The sequence below is a fragment of the Sciurus carolinensis genome, chromosome 11 (genome assembly GCF_902686445.1).
Source record: "Sciurus carolinensis chromosome 11, mSciCar1.2, whole genome shotgun sequence".
In the NCBI taxonomy this organism is placed as follows: domain Eukaryota; kingdom Metazoa; phylum Chordata; class Mammalia; order Rodentia; family Sciuridae; genus Sciurus; species Sciurus carolinensis.
In genome coordinates, this window is record NC_062223.1 from 77,829,446 (window position 1) to 77,843,475 (window position 14,030).

A 14,030-nucleotide genomic window follows, 5' to 3' on the forward strand; every position below is an offset into this window, starting at 1 on the left:
TCCCAGGGTGGCTCACCGGTGTGGTGTCATCATGAGAGCGCTGGTAGCGCTTCCAGCGGCAGCCGTAGATGCCGGTGAGGCAGGAGAGGCACAGCTGGGGCTCGTAGTACTGCAGCGGCTGGTGTCTCACCATGCTCGTGCCCGCCGCCCTGGCGCCCAGCCCTCAAGCACCCATGGAGGCCGCTGGCGGTCCTGCTGGAGGAAGCACAGAGCTGTGAGGCAGGAGCGAGGAGATGGACGCAACCCTGAAAGAGTCATTGCAGCCGAGGTCAGGGAGGCCAGCCTCTGATCAAAGCCCTGAAGTGGGTCCTGTCCTACCTGGAGTCAAGCCCACACTTGCAGTCCCCAGACCTGTCCCCGGACACCCACCATGACCTCATCCTCCCTACTCTTTCTCCTCCAGTCCTACTGACCTCTTCCTTGTTCTTTGTACCTGCCCAGCATGCCGCTGTTGCCTCTGCCTGGGATGCTCTTCCCTTGGAAACCTGCCTGGCTTCCTCTTTCCCCTCCTCTCTTCAGGTTTTTGCTCAAATGTCTTCTTTCAGTGAGACTTCCTCAGATGACATTCCACAAAACTGGAACCCTTCTTCATATTCCCTAAGCTCCCTCCCACATTCTCAGTTTTATTTTCTCAATCATGTTTTTTATTTTTTATTTTTCTTTGGTATCAGGGATTGAACCCAAGGGGGTTTTACTACTAAGCCACTTCCCCAGCCCTTTTTATTTTTTTATTTTAAAATAGGGACTCACTAAGTTGCTGAGGGCCTGGCTAAGTTGCTGAGGCTGGCCTCAAACCTTTGATCCTCCTGCCTTAGCCTCCCAAGTGGTTGGGGATTACAGACATGCACCACCACGCTTGGCTCAATCATATTCTTAAATGTAATTTCCTTGCTTATTTTGTTTCTTTTCTGCCTACCCCATTATGAGTTTCACGAAGGCAGGATTTTTGTCTATTTTATTCCCTGCTCTATCCTCCGTAACTGGAACAGTGCCTAGCAATAGTAGACTTTCAAAATAAACACTTTCAAATACATTATCATAAAAGCTGATATGCACAGAGCACTTAAATGCAGCAGTCCCTGTGGTGATGCTTTACATCCATTGTTCTACCTTGTTGTCATAATAAGCTGAAGTGGCAGGTAGTGTCCTAAACCCATTGACAGTTGAACAAATGAGGCTCAGAGAGAGAAAGGGGAGTGCCTGGCCTGCAGTCACAAGGCTGGGAATGGTGGATCTAGGAATCTGCTCTAGTGCCCCAAAGTGTTCCTTCTCCAGGCGCAGGGGCCCCAGCCTGTGGGAGGCTGGTGGAGCAATAGTTATCTTTTTTTTTTTTTTTTTTTTTTTTGTACTGCGGATTGAACCAGGCTCAATTAACCACTGAGCCACATCCCCAGCCCTTTTTTTGTACTTTATTTAGAGACAGGGTCTCACTAAGTTACTTAGGGCCTCGCTAAGTTTCTGAGGCTGGCTTTGAACTCATGATCCTCCTGCCTCAGCCTCCAGAGCAGCTGGGATTACATGTGTGCCACCACGCCCAACAATGGCAGGTATCTTGAGGGCTGAAATGCCACTGCCCCAGGCTGCTTGGCACCCTGGAGATACCCGCAGGGGTCTTGGCTTTCTGGGACCAGTGTTGGTCAAGTGTAACCAGGTGAAATTGGCTTGAGGCACCTCATCCCAAGCCTCAATTATCATGAGGTATTTATTATTGACAATTACATTTTGCAATGAGGAACTCAACCCCTGGTCTGTGAGACTCCAGAACTCAAAACTCTATGTTCTGATCCAGGCCCTGTCCTAGGCCCTGGAACAGTCAGTCAGGTACTGTTCCAGGTGCTTGCCATGTGTTAGGAGCTACTGGCAGCCTTCGGAAGGAAGTATCATCGCTGTTTATTGAGACATAATTCACATGCTGTAAAATTCACCTTTTCACATTGTCCAAGTCTATGTTCATTATCTCCAGTTTTTACTATAGTCACAAAGTTGCACAACCATCCACTACCTAACTCCAAAACACTTTCATTATCACAATAAAGCCCCATACCTATTAGCAATCAGGTCCCCCACTTACCCTAGCTTGCCTTTGGGTCCCGCAACCACTCTCTGTCTCCAAGGACTTGCCTATTCTGGAGATTTCGCATGTAACATGTGACCTTCCATGTGTTGCTTACTTCCTTTGATGTTTTCAAGGTTCATCCTGTTGCACGGGTCAGAACACCGTTCCTTTTTATAGCTGAATAATATTCAACTGTATGGATATTCCACATTTTGTTATTCTTTTCATCAGTAGATGGACAATTTGGTTTGTCACAACTTTTTGGTTGCTCTGAATAACAGAGCTATGAATCTGTTTTTGTGTGGATATACGTTCTCATTTCTCTTGATTACTTTGGGATAGATTAGCTGGTCGATGGTAACTCTTAGGTTTAACTTTATTATTATTATTATTTTTGTACTGGGGAATGAACCCAGGGGTGTTTTACCACTGAGCTACATTCCCAGTGCATTTTAAAAATTTTGAGATAGGGTCTAAGCTGCTGAGGCTGGCCTTGAACTTAAAATCCTCCTGCCTCAGCCTCCTGCATTGCTGGGATTATAGGTGTGCATCTGTGTGCCTGGCTTACATTTAACATTTTGAGGATGTGACAAACTATTCTTCACAGTGGTCCCAACAGTTTATATTCCCAAAGTATTATCATTACCATCCCCATTTTACAGATGAGAAATCTGAAGCACAGAAAGATGTAGCTACTTACCAAAGGTCACACAGCAGAGCCAGAATTCACACTCAGGCAATCTGGCTGCAAGGGCCTTTCATTAAGCCCAGGGTTGGCAATCTAACCCAGAGGCCACCAAACCCCACCTGCTGCCTTGTTTGGTATAGCTCAAAAGCTAAGAGTGTTTTCTACATTTTTAAATGGTTGGGGAACAAAATCACAACAAGAATATCTTGTAAGACATGAAAATTAGATGAAAGTCAAATTTCGGTGTCCATAAATAAAGCTTTATTGGACACAGCCACACTCAGTCATTTATGTATTGTCTGTGCCTGCTTTAGCTGTAACTGCAGAGTTGAGTTGTTGCCACAGAGACCATATGGCCTGCAAAGCCCAAAATACTTACTGTCTGGCCCTTCGGAGGGAACATTCGCAACCAGGGCTCCACTGCTTCTGGGCCAGTGTTGTAAGTGCCACAGGCGGCAGCATGTGATGGGGAGGAGTGGGGGACTGTGGACACTTGCCACATGCAGGAACATCAGGGCCTGCTTCCTGAGGAAGGGCAGAGCAGAGCCTGTATGAGGAGCTCCTAAGATGCTACTCTCCAAGCACCTGCGGCCAGAGTGCCCCACTGGAGAACACCGGGCTTTGGGCCCACTCACTGCTTCTTCTCTGGGCCTCGCCAGGGCCTCTGCCTATCTCCTACTCCCTCCCCCAACCCCACCATCAATGCTAACCTTAGCCTAGGGATTATAGCCTCTGGTCCCAGGGGACGATGCATTGGAGGCTTGTTGGGAATACTGAATGACCATGAGCCTCCCAATTGCTGGGAATTGTCTGGTGCAGCCTCTGTCCCAGTGGCTCCTGGAGAGGCATGTGGAATATAGTGCAGCTGTGGGGCCTTCCCTGAGCCAAGCTGAGCCCAGAGCCTGGCGGGCAGTATGGGGTAGGGATGCTGCTGCGCTTGGCTTAGCTTCATGGCTCCCATGGGGTTAGGGAGGCCAGAGTGGGGATGTACTGGGAAAAGTGAAATCAGCTTCCCAATATCCCTGAAGATTTCGAGACCTTCATGTGCCTACGTTTGTGTTTCCACATTTCTGGCCTTCCAGAGAGGGCCAGCGTCCATAGCCAGGGAGCCCAGTCTCAGGCTGTATACCCCAAGATTAGAGCCTCTACTGTCATATCTGCTGCCCTGTCTGCCCCACCTCCCCAGGCAGGAGAATGGAGAAAGAAGCCTGGATTCGTCCTTCCTTGGCCACCCACTTGACCTATGGTGGGGCTGCTCAGGGCTTTTCCTTGGGCCTTGTCTTCTGAGTCTGTAAAAGGGACAACTGCCTTTGCTGTGGCTTTGCTGGATGGGCAGAAAGGTGTCCGAGTGGGGTAGCACAGCAGTGAGCAAAGCTCAGCAAGTGGGCGTTCTGGGAGCAGGAACCCACCGCCAGGCCCCTGACCCTGGGCCTGATGCCCATGCGTCCTCTGCTGCCCCTCCCCAGTTGCCTCCTTGCAACCCACCTGGGACTGGAAATTCCACTCCCATTTAGAAAAGAGGGAAGTGGAAGAGCACATGGCTCACCTCGGCCCTGGACTCAGCGCATCCTGGCGGACAACTCTCCGCTCCCCCAGGTGGGTGTGCGTCCTGTCCACACTGTAAACCCCTTTTCTTTCTCCTGTGTGTTCTCCCAGCAGGGACATCTCGTCTACTCCCATGGCTTCAGTTATCAGACCCTGCCAAGGCCACCAGTCTCTGCCTCTGGTAGAGACAGCCAGTGGCTCCTGGTAGTTTCCAGGGGGTGACACCCAGGCTGCTGCGGACTCACTCTGCACACTGACCTCCTCGCCATCCCCAGCCTGCTTCTAACACCCCTCCGGGCCTTCTTCTCACCATCCTCAGCCACTCCCCTGGTTTAGGCCTCTTCTTTCCCCTGGTGTCCCTGGAATGGGCCCTGTCCCTCCATTATGACCTCCTTGCTGAATCCAGAGTGAAATTGTTCACCAGCCACATGACCAGGATCTGGCCCCTGCCCCTTCTCCTACCTGGCCTCTCCAGAACCTTCAGTCCCTTGTCTGGTTAACTCTTCCTGATCCTTTGAGTCTCAGCTCAGATGTCTTCTCCTCTGGGGAACCTCCCCTGAGTCCCAGCTTGGTTGGAGCCCCCTGGCCTCCCATACCCCTACATGTCCCCTACTTAACCTGGGCACACCACATACACACCATTGACATGCCTGTCTCCTCCATGGGATGGTCCGATTATCCCCAGGACCCCTGGGACGGGCACAGGGAAGCAAGAAGAAGAGACACTAAGGGCTCCCTAGACTATGTTTCAGGGGAAGATCTAGAAATTCAGCTAACAGATGTGCAGTTCAAACACTGGAGAGTAGACACTCAGACACGTTCTCAGAGTCAGCACTCTCCCCTCCCACCCCCAGCCCATCAACACCCCTCCCCTTCCTGTCAGGCTAATGACATTACTTGGCATCAATAGATCTCTCTTGAAGCCACCTCCCAGGACTGCTGATACCAGCCAAGTTCCTGAGAAATCCTTTGCCAATAGCTCCTGCTGGCTCTGGGACAAAAGAAAGCCCCTCCCCAGCCCAAAGTCCTGTTTTCTGTCTGAATTCCTGGCCCCTGCCCTGAGCTTCCATGGCCTCTTGTTTGCACAGGGAAAGACCTTCCAGAGTCACGCCTGAGATGCAGCCAATGCCCACATGGAGCTGAAGCAGGATGTTGAGGCTGAGTCCCCACTTCCAGGGTCCTCTGCCATCCTGCCCTCCCAGAATGTACCTAAACTATATCCCAGCTCCTCCTCCTTCCCGTGGCTGCCAGGCTGTGAGGCCCTTACTTTCCCAGACCATGCTGCCTACTGTTTTTCCTGAGAGTGGACAGAGTTTCAGGTCAGGGGTGAGGGCTTGGGTTCTACCTGGTCTCCCCTGGACAGGCCACCAGCTCTCTCTGAGCCTTGGGGTGGCGCGTGAAAATGCCCAAGTCTACAATCAAATCTGATGAAGCTGAACAACTTGAAGGAATCTTGAAAACACTCTACGTCAATTATAAAGGGCTAAAATTATATGATTCCACTTTTAAGTAAAGTCCGGAATAAGCAAATACAGACAGAAAGTAGATTAGTGAGTGCCGGGCTGGGAGCGTGAGTGAGGAACGGGGCGGGGGTGGCTGATAACAGGGATATGGCGCTTTCTTTTTAGAGTGATGAAAATGTTCTGTATTAGAGAGTGGGGACAGTTGTGTAACTCTTTGAATACACTAAAACTCACTGAATTGTGCACTTCAAATAGATGAGTTGTATGGTATGTGGATTTTATCTGGGTAAAACTGTTTAAGTGCTCAGGTCTGGAAGTCCTGGAAGCAAATAGTCACCGTAAGACTATCTGCTCTCGTGTGAAGGTGCTACAGGCTAGTGGCACCTATACCAGAAAGGACGATGGCCTGGGGTCCTGGGCTATAGTTGGGCCCCCTTCATTCCTCACCAGGTTGACACCTCCAGGGTCTCAGATTCTGGGAACTGCTCTGTTCCCTTCCAAGGAAATCTTCTGCTTAAATTACTCTGAATTCTTTCTGTTGTTTGCAGCCCAAACCCTTGACTAGTACAAGGACATTCACTGTGTTCCCAGTTTTTAGCAGATTTTAAGCACTCAATAAGTGTTCCAGAAATGGTGGAACCAGCATTCGCACAGTGTCATTACTGTCAGTCACAATGATTACAGCTCCTGTGCTGTCACTCGCTTGCTGGGTATGTGGTGGGGACCCGGGGCACTGGGGGCTTGCTGGGCATCGAGCTGAGCACTGCTTGTGTGTTTTCTCCTGATGACAACCTTTCCAAGTGCAGGGCCGTGGCCCTGTGCTACAGATCAAAAATAAGGGTTTGAGCGAATAGATGAATGAACTGGCACATCCACACAATGCAGTGTTATTCCAGGATAAAAAGAAATGAGCTCTCAAATCCCAAAAAGACACAGAGGAAACTTGGAAGCATATTGCTGAGTGACAAAAGCCAATCTAAAAAGGCCACATACTGTGTGACTCTAACTATATGACATTCTAGAAAAGGCAACACCACAGAGGCAGCAAGAAGATCAGGGGTTGCCAGGGGCTCAAGGGGAGGGAGGGAGAGATAGGTTGAGCTGGGGGTTTTAGGGCAGTTAAGGTATTCTATATGACCCAGAATAGGTATCCTCACACATCTGTCAAACCCCAGGGAATGTGCACACAAAAGAGAGCCCTAAGGTAAACCATGGGCTTCAGTTAGTAATAAAGTTAACAGTATCAATTGTAGCAAGTGCACATACTGATACAAAATGTGAAGAACAGGGGAAAGTGGGGGGGAGGGGAGGAGGGTGCTGGGGAACTCTGTACTTCCCAATGAACTTTTCTATAAACCAAAAAGTCTATTAATTAAACACTCTCCCCTTCGCTTACACACACACACACACACACACACACACACACACACACAAGCATGCAAGAAGTTAAGTAATCTGCCTGAGGCCGAAGGGCTAATCAGGGAGAAGGGAAGATTTGAACCCAGGGCCAGTGGCTCTGGAGGGCAGACTTCTCATGGCACCAGCAGAGGGAGGTCTACCCACATTTCCATCCCCTCCTGCATCTGCCAGCTGCAGCATCTGTGGAACAGTGAACTGCACCTCGGAGGGCAGAGCTTAGTGTTTTGGTTGGCACTGGGGACGTTCAGGCAGGGAGTGAGGCCAGGAACCCAGGAGGAAAGAGGAAAAACCCCTGTGGGGTGCCAGGGCTGGGGGAGGGGGAGGCCTGGGCTTCTCCTGCAGCCTGCCAGGGCCCCAGCGGGGAGGAGGGGAGGAGGTTAGCAAGCAGAGGAAATCCTCCCCTCTTCTTGCTTGGCCTTGGCTGTCCTCATTGGGGCCTCAACCCCAGCCCAGCCCCAGGTCTAAAGGTCTGAGGCTGAGCTCAGCCCCGACAGGCTGGGTTGACCTGCAGACTGGTAACCTACAAAGCCCTGGGCCTTTGCTTTCCCACATATGGGGCCTTGAACACCTCCAGTGATCTCCAAGGGCCCTTCTAGCACCCAGTTTCTAAAACCCCTTAGCCACCAGCTCTCTCCTCACCCCCAGGAGCAAGCAGAGGCGAGGGTGTTCAAGGAGAGAAGGACATGTCCTACAGGCCTTCCTGCTCCAGCTGGGGAAGGGCCCCTCTGTTCCTAGGATAAAATCACTGGTAGTCCTGGCAGTGAATCGCCCTCCTGGGGCCCAGTTCAGAGCTTGATGAGAGCTGCCAGAGGGCACAGCAAGGTTAGCTGCCTGCTCAGTCTGGGCCCCCAGCTGGCTCTGCCACACCCAAGGGCCCCTGCTATCTTTGGTAGTGACCAAGGTGCCCTGGATAAACACACTCAGTAATGACACAAACTTCACCCAGAGCAACCCCCAGGTATGAAAGGCTCAGGGCCACCGAGACCTCTTCACACAGAGCTCTGGGAGCACACCTTGGAGCATGGCTAGGGCTCCTCTTTGCCCTCCTCACTGTTCCTCCATCCCTCGTTCCCACCCCGTGTGCCAGTGGGAGCCCCTGTGCTTGTCCTCAAGGCCTGGCAACCCCCCTCACCTCAAGGCAGGGAGCCCCTCTCCTGGACGCCTTCCCTGATGGTTCAGGTCTCCTCTGGACCCCAGAACTCTGAGCGTCCTTGGGCTGAGCACTGGCCTCTGTGTGGGGGCTTCTGGAGGGGGTGGGAGCTAAGCAGAATTCAGATGGAAGGAAGGAACTAGAGCACCAAGGGGAGAAGGGAGTGCACACCAGGTACAGGGACGCACAGAGTAAGCCTCAAAGGCCAAGAGGGAGTGATCAGGGCTCCAGGAGCAGGATCCCCAGCTCTGGCCACCAAGTTAGGTCCCATCTGGGCTTCATGCAGTGGTGCTACAGGGGCCAGGGGCAGCAAAACATCTCCAAACAGCTCACCAACCAGGCCATTTTCCAAAACACAACCCAAACCTCTAAAACAAATCTTTGGCCCCAGCACCAGGGCTGGAGGTTGGGGGATAGCATTGACTCTGGGACTCTCCATTCCCTGGGGCTTATTAAAAAGTCCACCCAGAGAACTGTGGGGCCAACCAATCCCAGGCCCACAGCTTAGAGACTTCATATCTTCATATGTTCCCATTGCCAGCTTCATTTGATGGCTCCAATCAGACATCTAGGCTGTCACCCTCTCACTGTGTGACTTTAGGTAAGTTCTTCCACCTCTCTGTGCCTCAGAGAAAACCCTAGATTCTAATGAAATTGGCAGAGAAAGCAGCCAGACCTAGGAGAGGAAGGAAGATTAAGTATCAGAAGCAGTTGCAGCGGGGGCGGGGAAGGGGGAGACAGGGAGGAGTGAAGGAAGATCGGGTCTAAGGGTGGAAGGTCTCAGAGAGAGGAAAAGTCCAGGTGGGAACCGCCCTTATCACACCTGCTCACTGTTTGGGGAAAAGTTACTCTGTGGGCTGAGGGCCAGAGCTCTCTGAGAATCAATCGTGCCATAATTAGGGTCAATATGCATCTTCTACACAATGATGCCAAGGCCTCCTATTTACCCAACACTTCTGTCCCAAGAGACCCTGACTGTTCTTTCTCTGGGGAGAAGGGCTGGAAGCCACAGCAGACCAGGTCGTCCCCCTGCATGGCACAGAGCAGTGGGCTCTCCAGTTCTCCCACCCTCCTGGCTGGCCTCCCTAGGAAATGCTCCCTGCTCTCCCAGGAAGGGGCAGTGTCCTCCTTGAAACTCCCCCTTCAGGGGACCATCTGTCCTGTCCCTCTGGCTCTGTTGCTCCCTCACTGTGAATTTCAGAGGCCTCCCACCTCAGCTGGGGCTGAGGGATTCACCGCACTCAGATGTGAACCTCTCTTCCTTGCAGGGAGACGACCTCATTGTAGCAACAGTGGCTACAGTCACGGGCACAGGCACAGGTACAGTGCCTTACAGTTTACAAAGAGCTTCCACAGATGTCACCTCATTGAAGTGTTACAACTCCCAGGCCATCACCAAGATCCCCACTTCACAGACAAGGAGGTAGAGGGTTTTGGAGGAGGACTCACCCAGCACCAGGTTGAGGACCAGGTGTCTGCTGAGCCTCTCCCTCAGGTAAGACCCTTGGGGGACAGACCTGCAAGTGTGGGACACACCTGGACAGAGGCCAGGTTCAGACCTCTCTTTCTCCAGTCAGCTTAGGGTGAGTAGTCATCAAGAATGACCTGACCTCACAGAGAGCAGAGCTGAGCAACTCGGAGTTCAAACTCTCAAGCACCCCAAACCAGTTTCAGAATTACCTCAGCCAAGATGTGTACTTTCGAGAAATCCCGGAATAATCCAATTGGGGTCTTAGGACTATTAAACCATAAAATGTCAGCATGAACAAAATCCTGGAGCCATTCTCTCTAGCCTCCCCTCCCCTGCAGAGACCGCTGGGCAGCAACCAGTGGTGGTCCCAGCCTCCCAGCAAAGCCAGAGGCTTGTGTACTCCCAGTGAGTCTCCGCAGGACCTGGTGGTTCCCTCTAAGCCACCAGGATTGTAGGAAGGTCTCCCCCTCCCACCCCCCATCCCCACTGGCACAGGCTGTCCCTGGCACAGGCAGGGCCAGCAGACACGCCTAAGGCCTCTGGCTGGGCCTCATGGCTGAGCCCCATGGATGAGCCTCTGAGCCTGGGGAGGAGACACACCATCCTCTAGCCCTCAGGTTGATTCCAGGGGCCTCTCCCAGGAGCCCAGTGATTAAGTCACAGGGCCTGAGGTGGCTTTTTCTGATGCTTCTCCCTGAGCCCAAGAGAAGGGGGCTACCTGCATGGGGTGGGGGAGGAGAAAGCTGAGTCTAGCAGGGCCTTGCACCAGGGCAGATTTGTCTCTGCCTGGTGTTTACCCCTGTAAGAATGGGGTCAGTGATTTATTTTATTTACTTATGTAAACTAGCAGAGTTGTTAAATAAACAGGCTTCCCAAGCAGACCCAGGGATGGAAGTCTTACCATCTAAGCAATCCTTTCGCCTCCTTCTCCTGACACCTACCTCTCCAGCCTCACCTCCCATTCCCCTCCTCCTACCTCTGTGCTCCAAGGACACCAGGCTACCCAGCTCTCCCACCTCCATGCCAGTGTTCAGGCCAGGCAAGCTGCCAGCAGAGCCCTCCCCTACCCCAATCAAATCTCATCCCCCTGAACTAATGGACCCTGTGCAAGGCTTAGTCTGATTTTCCCCCAGAGGTTCAGGGCCTCCTCCCACTGCACGCTCATCATCTGGCGGAGCTCTTGAGAATGCTCGCAGCCTGTGCTTGGTAAGCATCTGCACCCATGGCTGCCCTGCCCCCCAGGCTCAGAGCTCCTCCAGGCTGAGGCTCCTGATCTATGTGGTCAAGCTTCTCTGAAGACCCGTAGTGTCTGCTGCCCTGTGCCCAGTGATGGTGACAAAAGATACCCCCCACTCCCGTCCACTTCCAGATGGAGAAGTTGCTGTGTAGGGGACCTGTGTCCCCTGCATTGGGCCTGACACCAAGGAGGTGCCTACGTACTTGACGGAAAATCTGGTGAAATGTGCAAAGGAAGGAAAAAAGGAACTAATCAGAGTCCTATAAACCACACGACTGCAGAGCCACTCTGAGCCTGGTCTGCGGTCTGCCTTTGAATAATAATTAGCCTTTTTCCAATTTACAGGAAAAAAATTAGGTTACTAAAAAAAAGTCTCAGGTACTTTTCCCCCACAAATTTCTCTTAAACCTCTGATATCCATACATTTCTGCACCAGATCTAGTGAAAATGACCACAGGTTTAACACAGGATCCTAATTTCATCCCAGTCATTAACATCTCTCTTCTTCACAGTGTTCTGCAAGAAGCAGAAGTCTCTCTGCTTCTGGGCACATCTCAGAACTGAGCACCTAAACTTTTCTTCACCTCTTTAAATGACTCCTTTCTTTGGTGACCAAAGAAAACTGATCTTGCTCAAATGCTGAGGAAGTATGTCCTAGGAACTAACCAGCCTGCCTCAAAGGTTCAAGCCAATTCCATGACTCGAGGCCTCCAGTGCTACCTACCATTCACCATTCATTCCTTTGGCTGAAGCACTGTTATCTTTAGGGTTCTAAATTAAATTTAAATTCTCTCTTAAAACACAAATCTTCCCTGGAATTAGAAGCCCATTAAACCCCAAATTGGAGTTCAAAGAAATTTAGTTACCACTTGACTCCAGCAAGACAGCGAATCACAGGGGTTTGAACAGACCATCTGCTGGGGACCCAGATCTCCCACTTACCTAATGGAGCAAGCTTCTTAACACCTCTCTGCCTCAGTTTCCTCATGGGATAATGACACCAACCCTGTGGGCTATGGTAAGGATTAAATGAACTAGTACTGGAAGGCCTTTAACCAAGTACCTGGCACACATACATTGTCCTAAGCAAGAGACAACTCCACCCAGAGCTTCGGTTCTTATCAAATGGGTCAATAGTTTCCACTCCTCCTGCCTTTTTTCCATAAACTGTTTTTTCCTCACGCGAGAGGCAGACATCGCATAGAAGCCGAGGGTCACTCTCTGCAACCAGTTTCTACCTTCTTTCCTCTCTTTTTCCTTCCTTTCTTTATTGTTTACCTGAAAGATGTACCAGTGGCTGCTAGCTGAGCTCCTGAGGGTGTCCTGTCCACGGAGGTGGTGATGTCACTTCACTGGAACACCTGAGGGGGACAAGGGGACAAATGCAGTGAGATCGTCATCACCCTGCCCTGCTTTCTACCCTCTACACCCTGCCCTTAATGAGCCCCCAGCCTGGGCCCACCCTGTGCTGGGTATGGGGTTACCCTGGTCCCTGCCCTGGGAAAGCCATGAATCTGGTGACTGATCTGGTTCCAGTCCATGGGACCTGGGGCATGAAATCCTACTTCCACACATGCTGCCCACAAACCAGAACAACCTCAAATCCGGACAACATGCTTCTCAAACCACCTGTGCCCCTCTGCAGGCCCACGGAAACAGGACCCAAAGTCCAGCCACCCTGGGGGCAGAGGCCCTTTCCTGCTGCCAGGGACCTGATTCTCTGAGGTAGCTGCCAGACCAGCTGTTCTTCCAAAGCAGCCGAAGGGGGGAGGGCTGGTGGGCTGGAGGCGGGATCTGGGGCACCGCAATTATGTGCCTGAGTGACTCATGCACCACCTCCCCCATCCCAGGCTCCCACAGCCAGCAGGGCAGCCCCCTGCCCAGGAACTTGGAGGAGAGATGGTAGTCACAGGACATGGGGAAGAGAGGGGAGGGGAGGGGGCTTGGGGTCAGCACTGCAGGCTGCAGAGGTGCTGTTACTTTGCCTATTTGGGGACACTGAAACTGGCAGGCCCAAGGTCTGCCTATGTCACCCAGAGAAGCAGAAGCAGAGCTAAGGCTGGGACCCAGGGCTGTGGTGTCTCAGGCCTAGTGTCCAGCCCAGGGCTTGTGTCAACATGAGAACTCTCCCCAACCCATTTAGACCCTGGAAGCAAGACGTACATAGCAGACTTAGCTTCACACCAGGCACACAAAGTTGGGCTCAGAAGCAGCTTAGACAGACCCCAAGCACCCCGGCCCCACCTCTGCACCTCCAGTGCCCAGGTTTCTCACCATGCCTGGAATCCCAGCACTTCATTTACAAAACACACTTGTTTCCTTTATTTCCCACAATGATCCTAAGGCCTAAGTGACAGGCGAATATAAATCGACTAGGGCTTCTCAAACTTCAGTGTGCACACAAATCACCCTGGGGATCTTGGGAAGCTGCAGTCTGACTCAGTAGTTCCAGGCTGGGACCTGAGATTCTCCATTTCTGCCATGCTCCCAGGTGATGCGAATTCTGCAGGTCCGTAAGACCACAATTTGAGAAGCAAGGACATTATTAAGAGCATGATTCTGGGGTCACATGACCCAAGTTAGAATCTTGGCTTTTATGGTGTGACCTTGAGCAAGTTACTTAACCTCTCCATGCATCAATCTCCTTATGTACAAAACAGTAATAATAAATGTACTCCATGAGGCTGATGTGGGGATTAAATTAGTTAACATGTGAAACACTTAAAGTGATTATTATTACTTAAATTTTAAGGCAGGGGTTCTTAGAGGTGGGCAGACCTCACAAGGTGGTAGAGTTAGAATTCAAACCCAAATATCTCTCTCTCTCTCTCTCTCTCTCTCTCTCTCTCTCTCTCTCTCTCTCTCTCTTTCTCTCTTTCTGCTTTTGTACTAGAGATTGAACCCAGGGATGTTCTGCTGAGTTACCTCCCCAGCCCTTTTGATTTCTTAAGTTAAGACAGTGTCTTCCTACATTTCCAGAGCTGTTCTTGAACTTGGGCTC

At 51.5% G+C, this 14,030-nt stretch overlaps 1 protein-coding gene across 9 annotated transcripts in view; it reads right to left on the reverse strand.

Annotated features, from left to right (window-relative positions):
• The window catches only part of Gdpd5 (glycerophosphodiester phosphodiesterase domain containing 5), a 79,311-nt gene that overhangs the window by 38,608 nt on the left and 26,673 nt on the right, over positions 1-14,030 (reverse strand). For 7 of the 9 annotated variants that reach the window (XR_007104056.1, XM_047519015.1, XM_047519020.1 and 4 more), the window contains 2 exons: positions 12,308-12,390; positions 17-195 (listed from right to left, as the gene is read on the reverse strand). Coding sequence is in view for 8 of the 9 variants with exons in the window: in XM_047519015.1 (XP_047374971.1) it covers positions 17-133 (117 nt within the window). In the remaining variant the exon portion in view is untranslated. The remainder of the gene's footprint in view (positions 1-16; positions 196-12,307; positions 12,391-14,030) is intronic. The other 2 variants (XM_047519016.1, XM_047519021.1) reach the window with 1 other exon arrangement.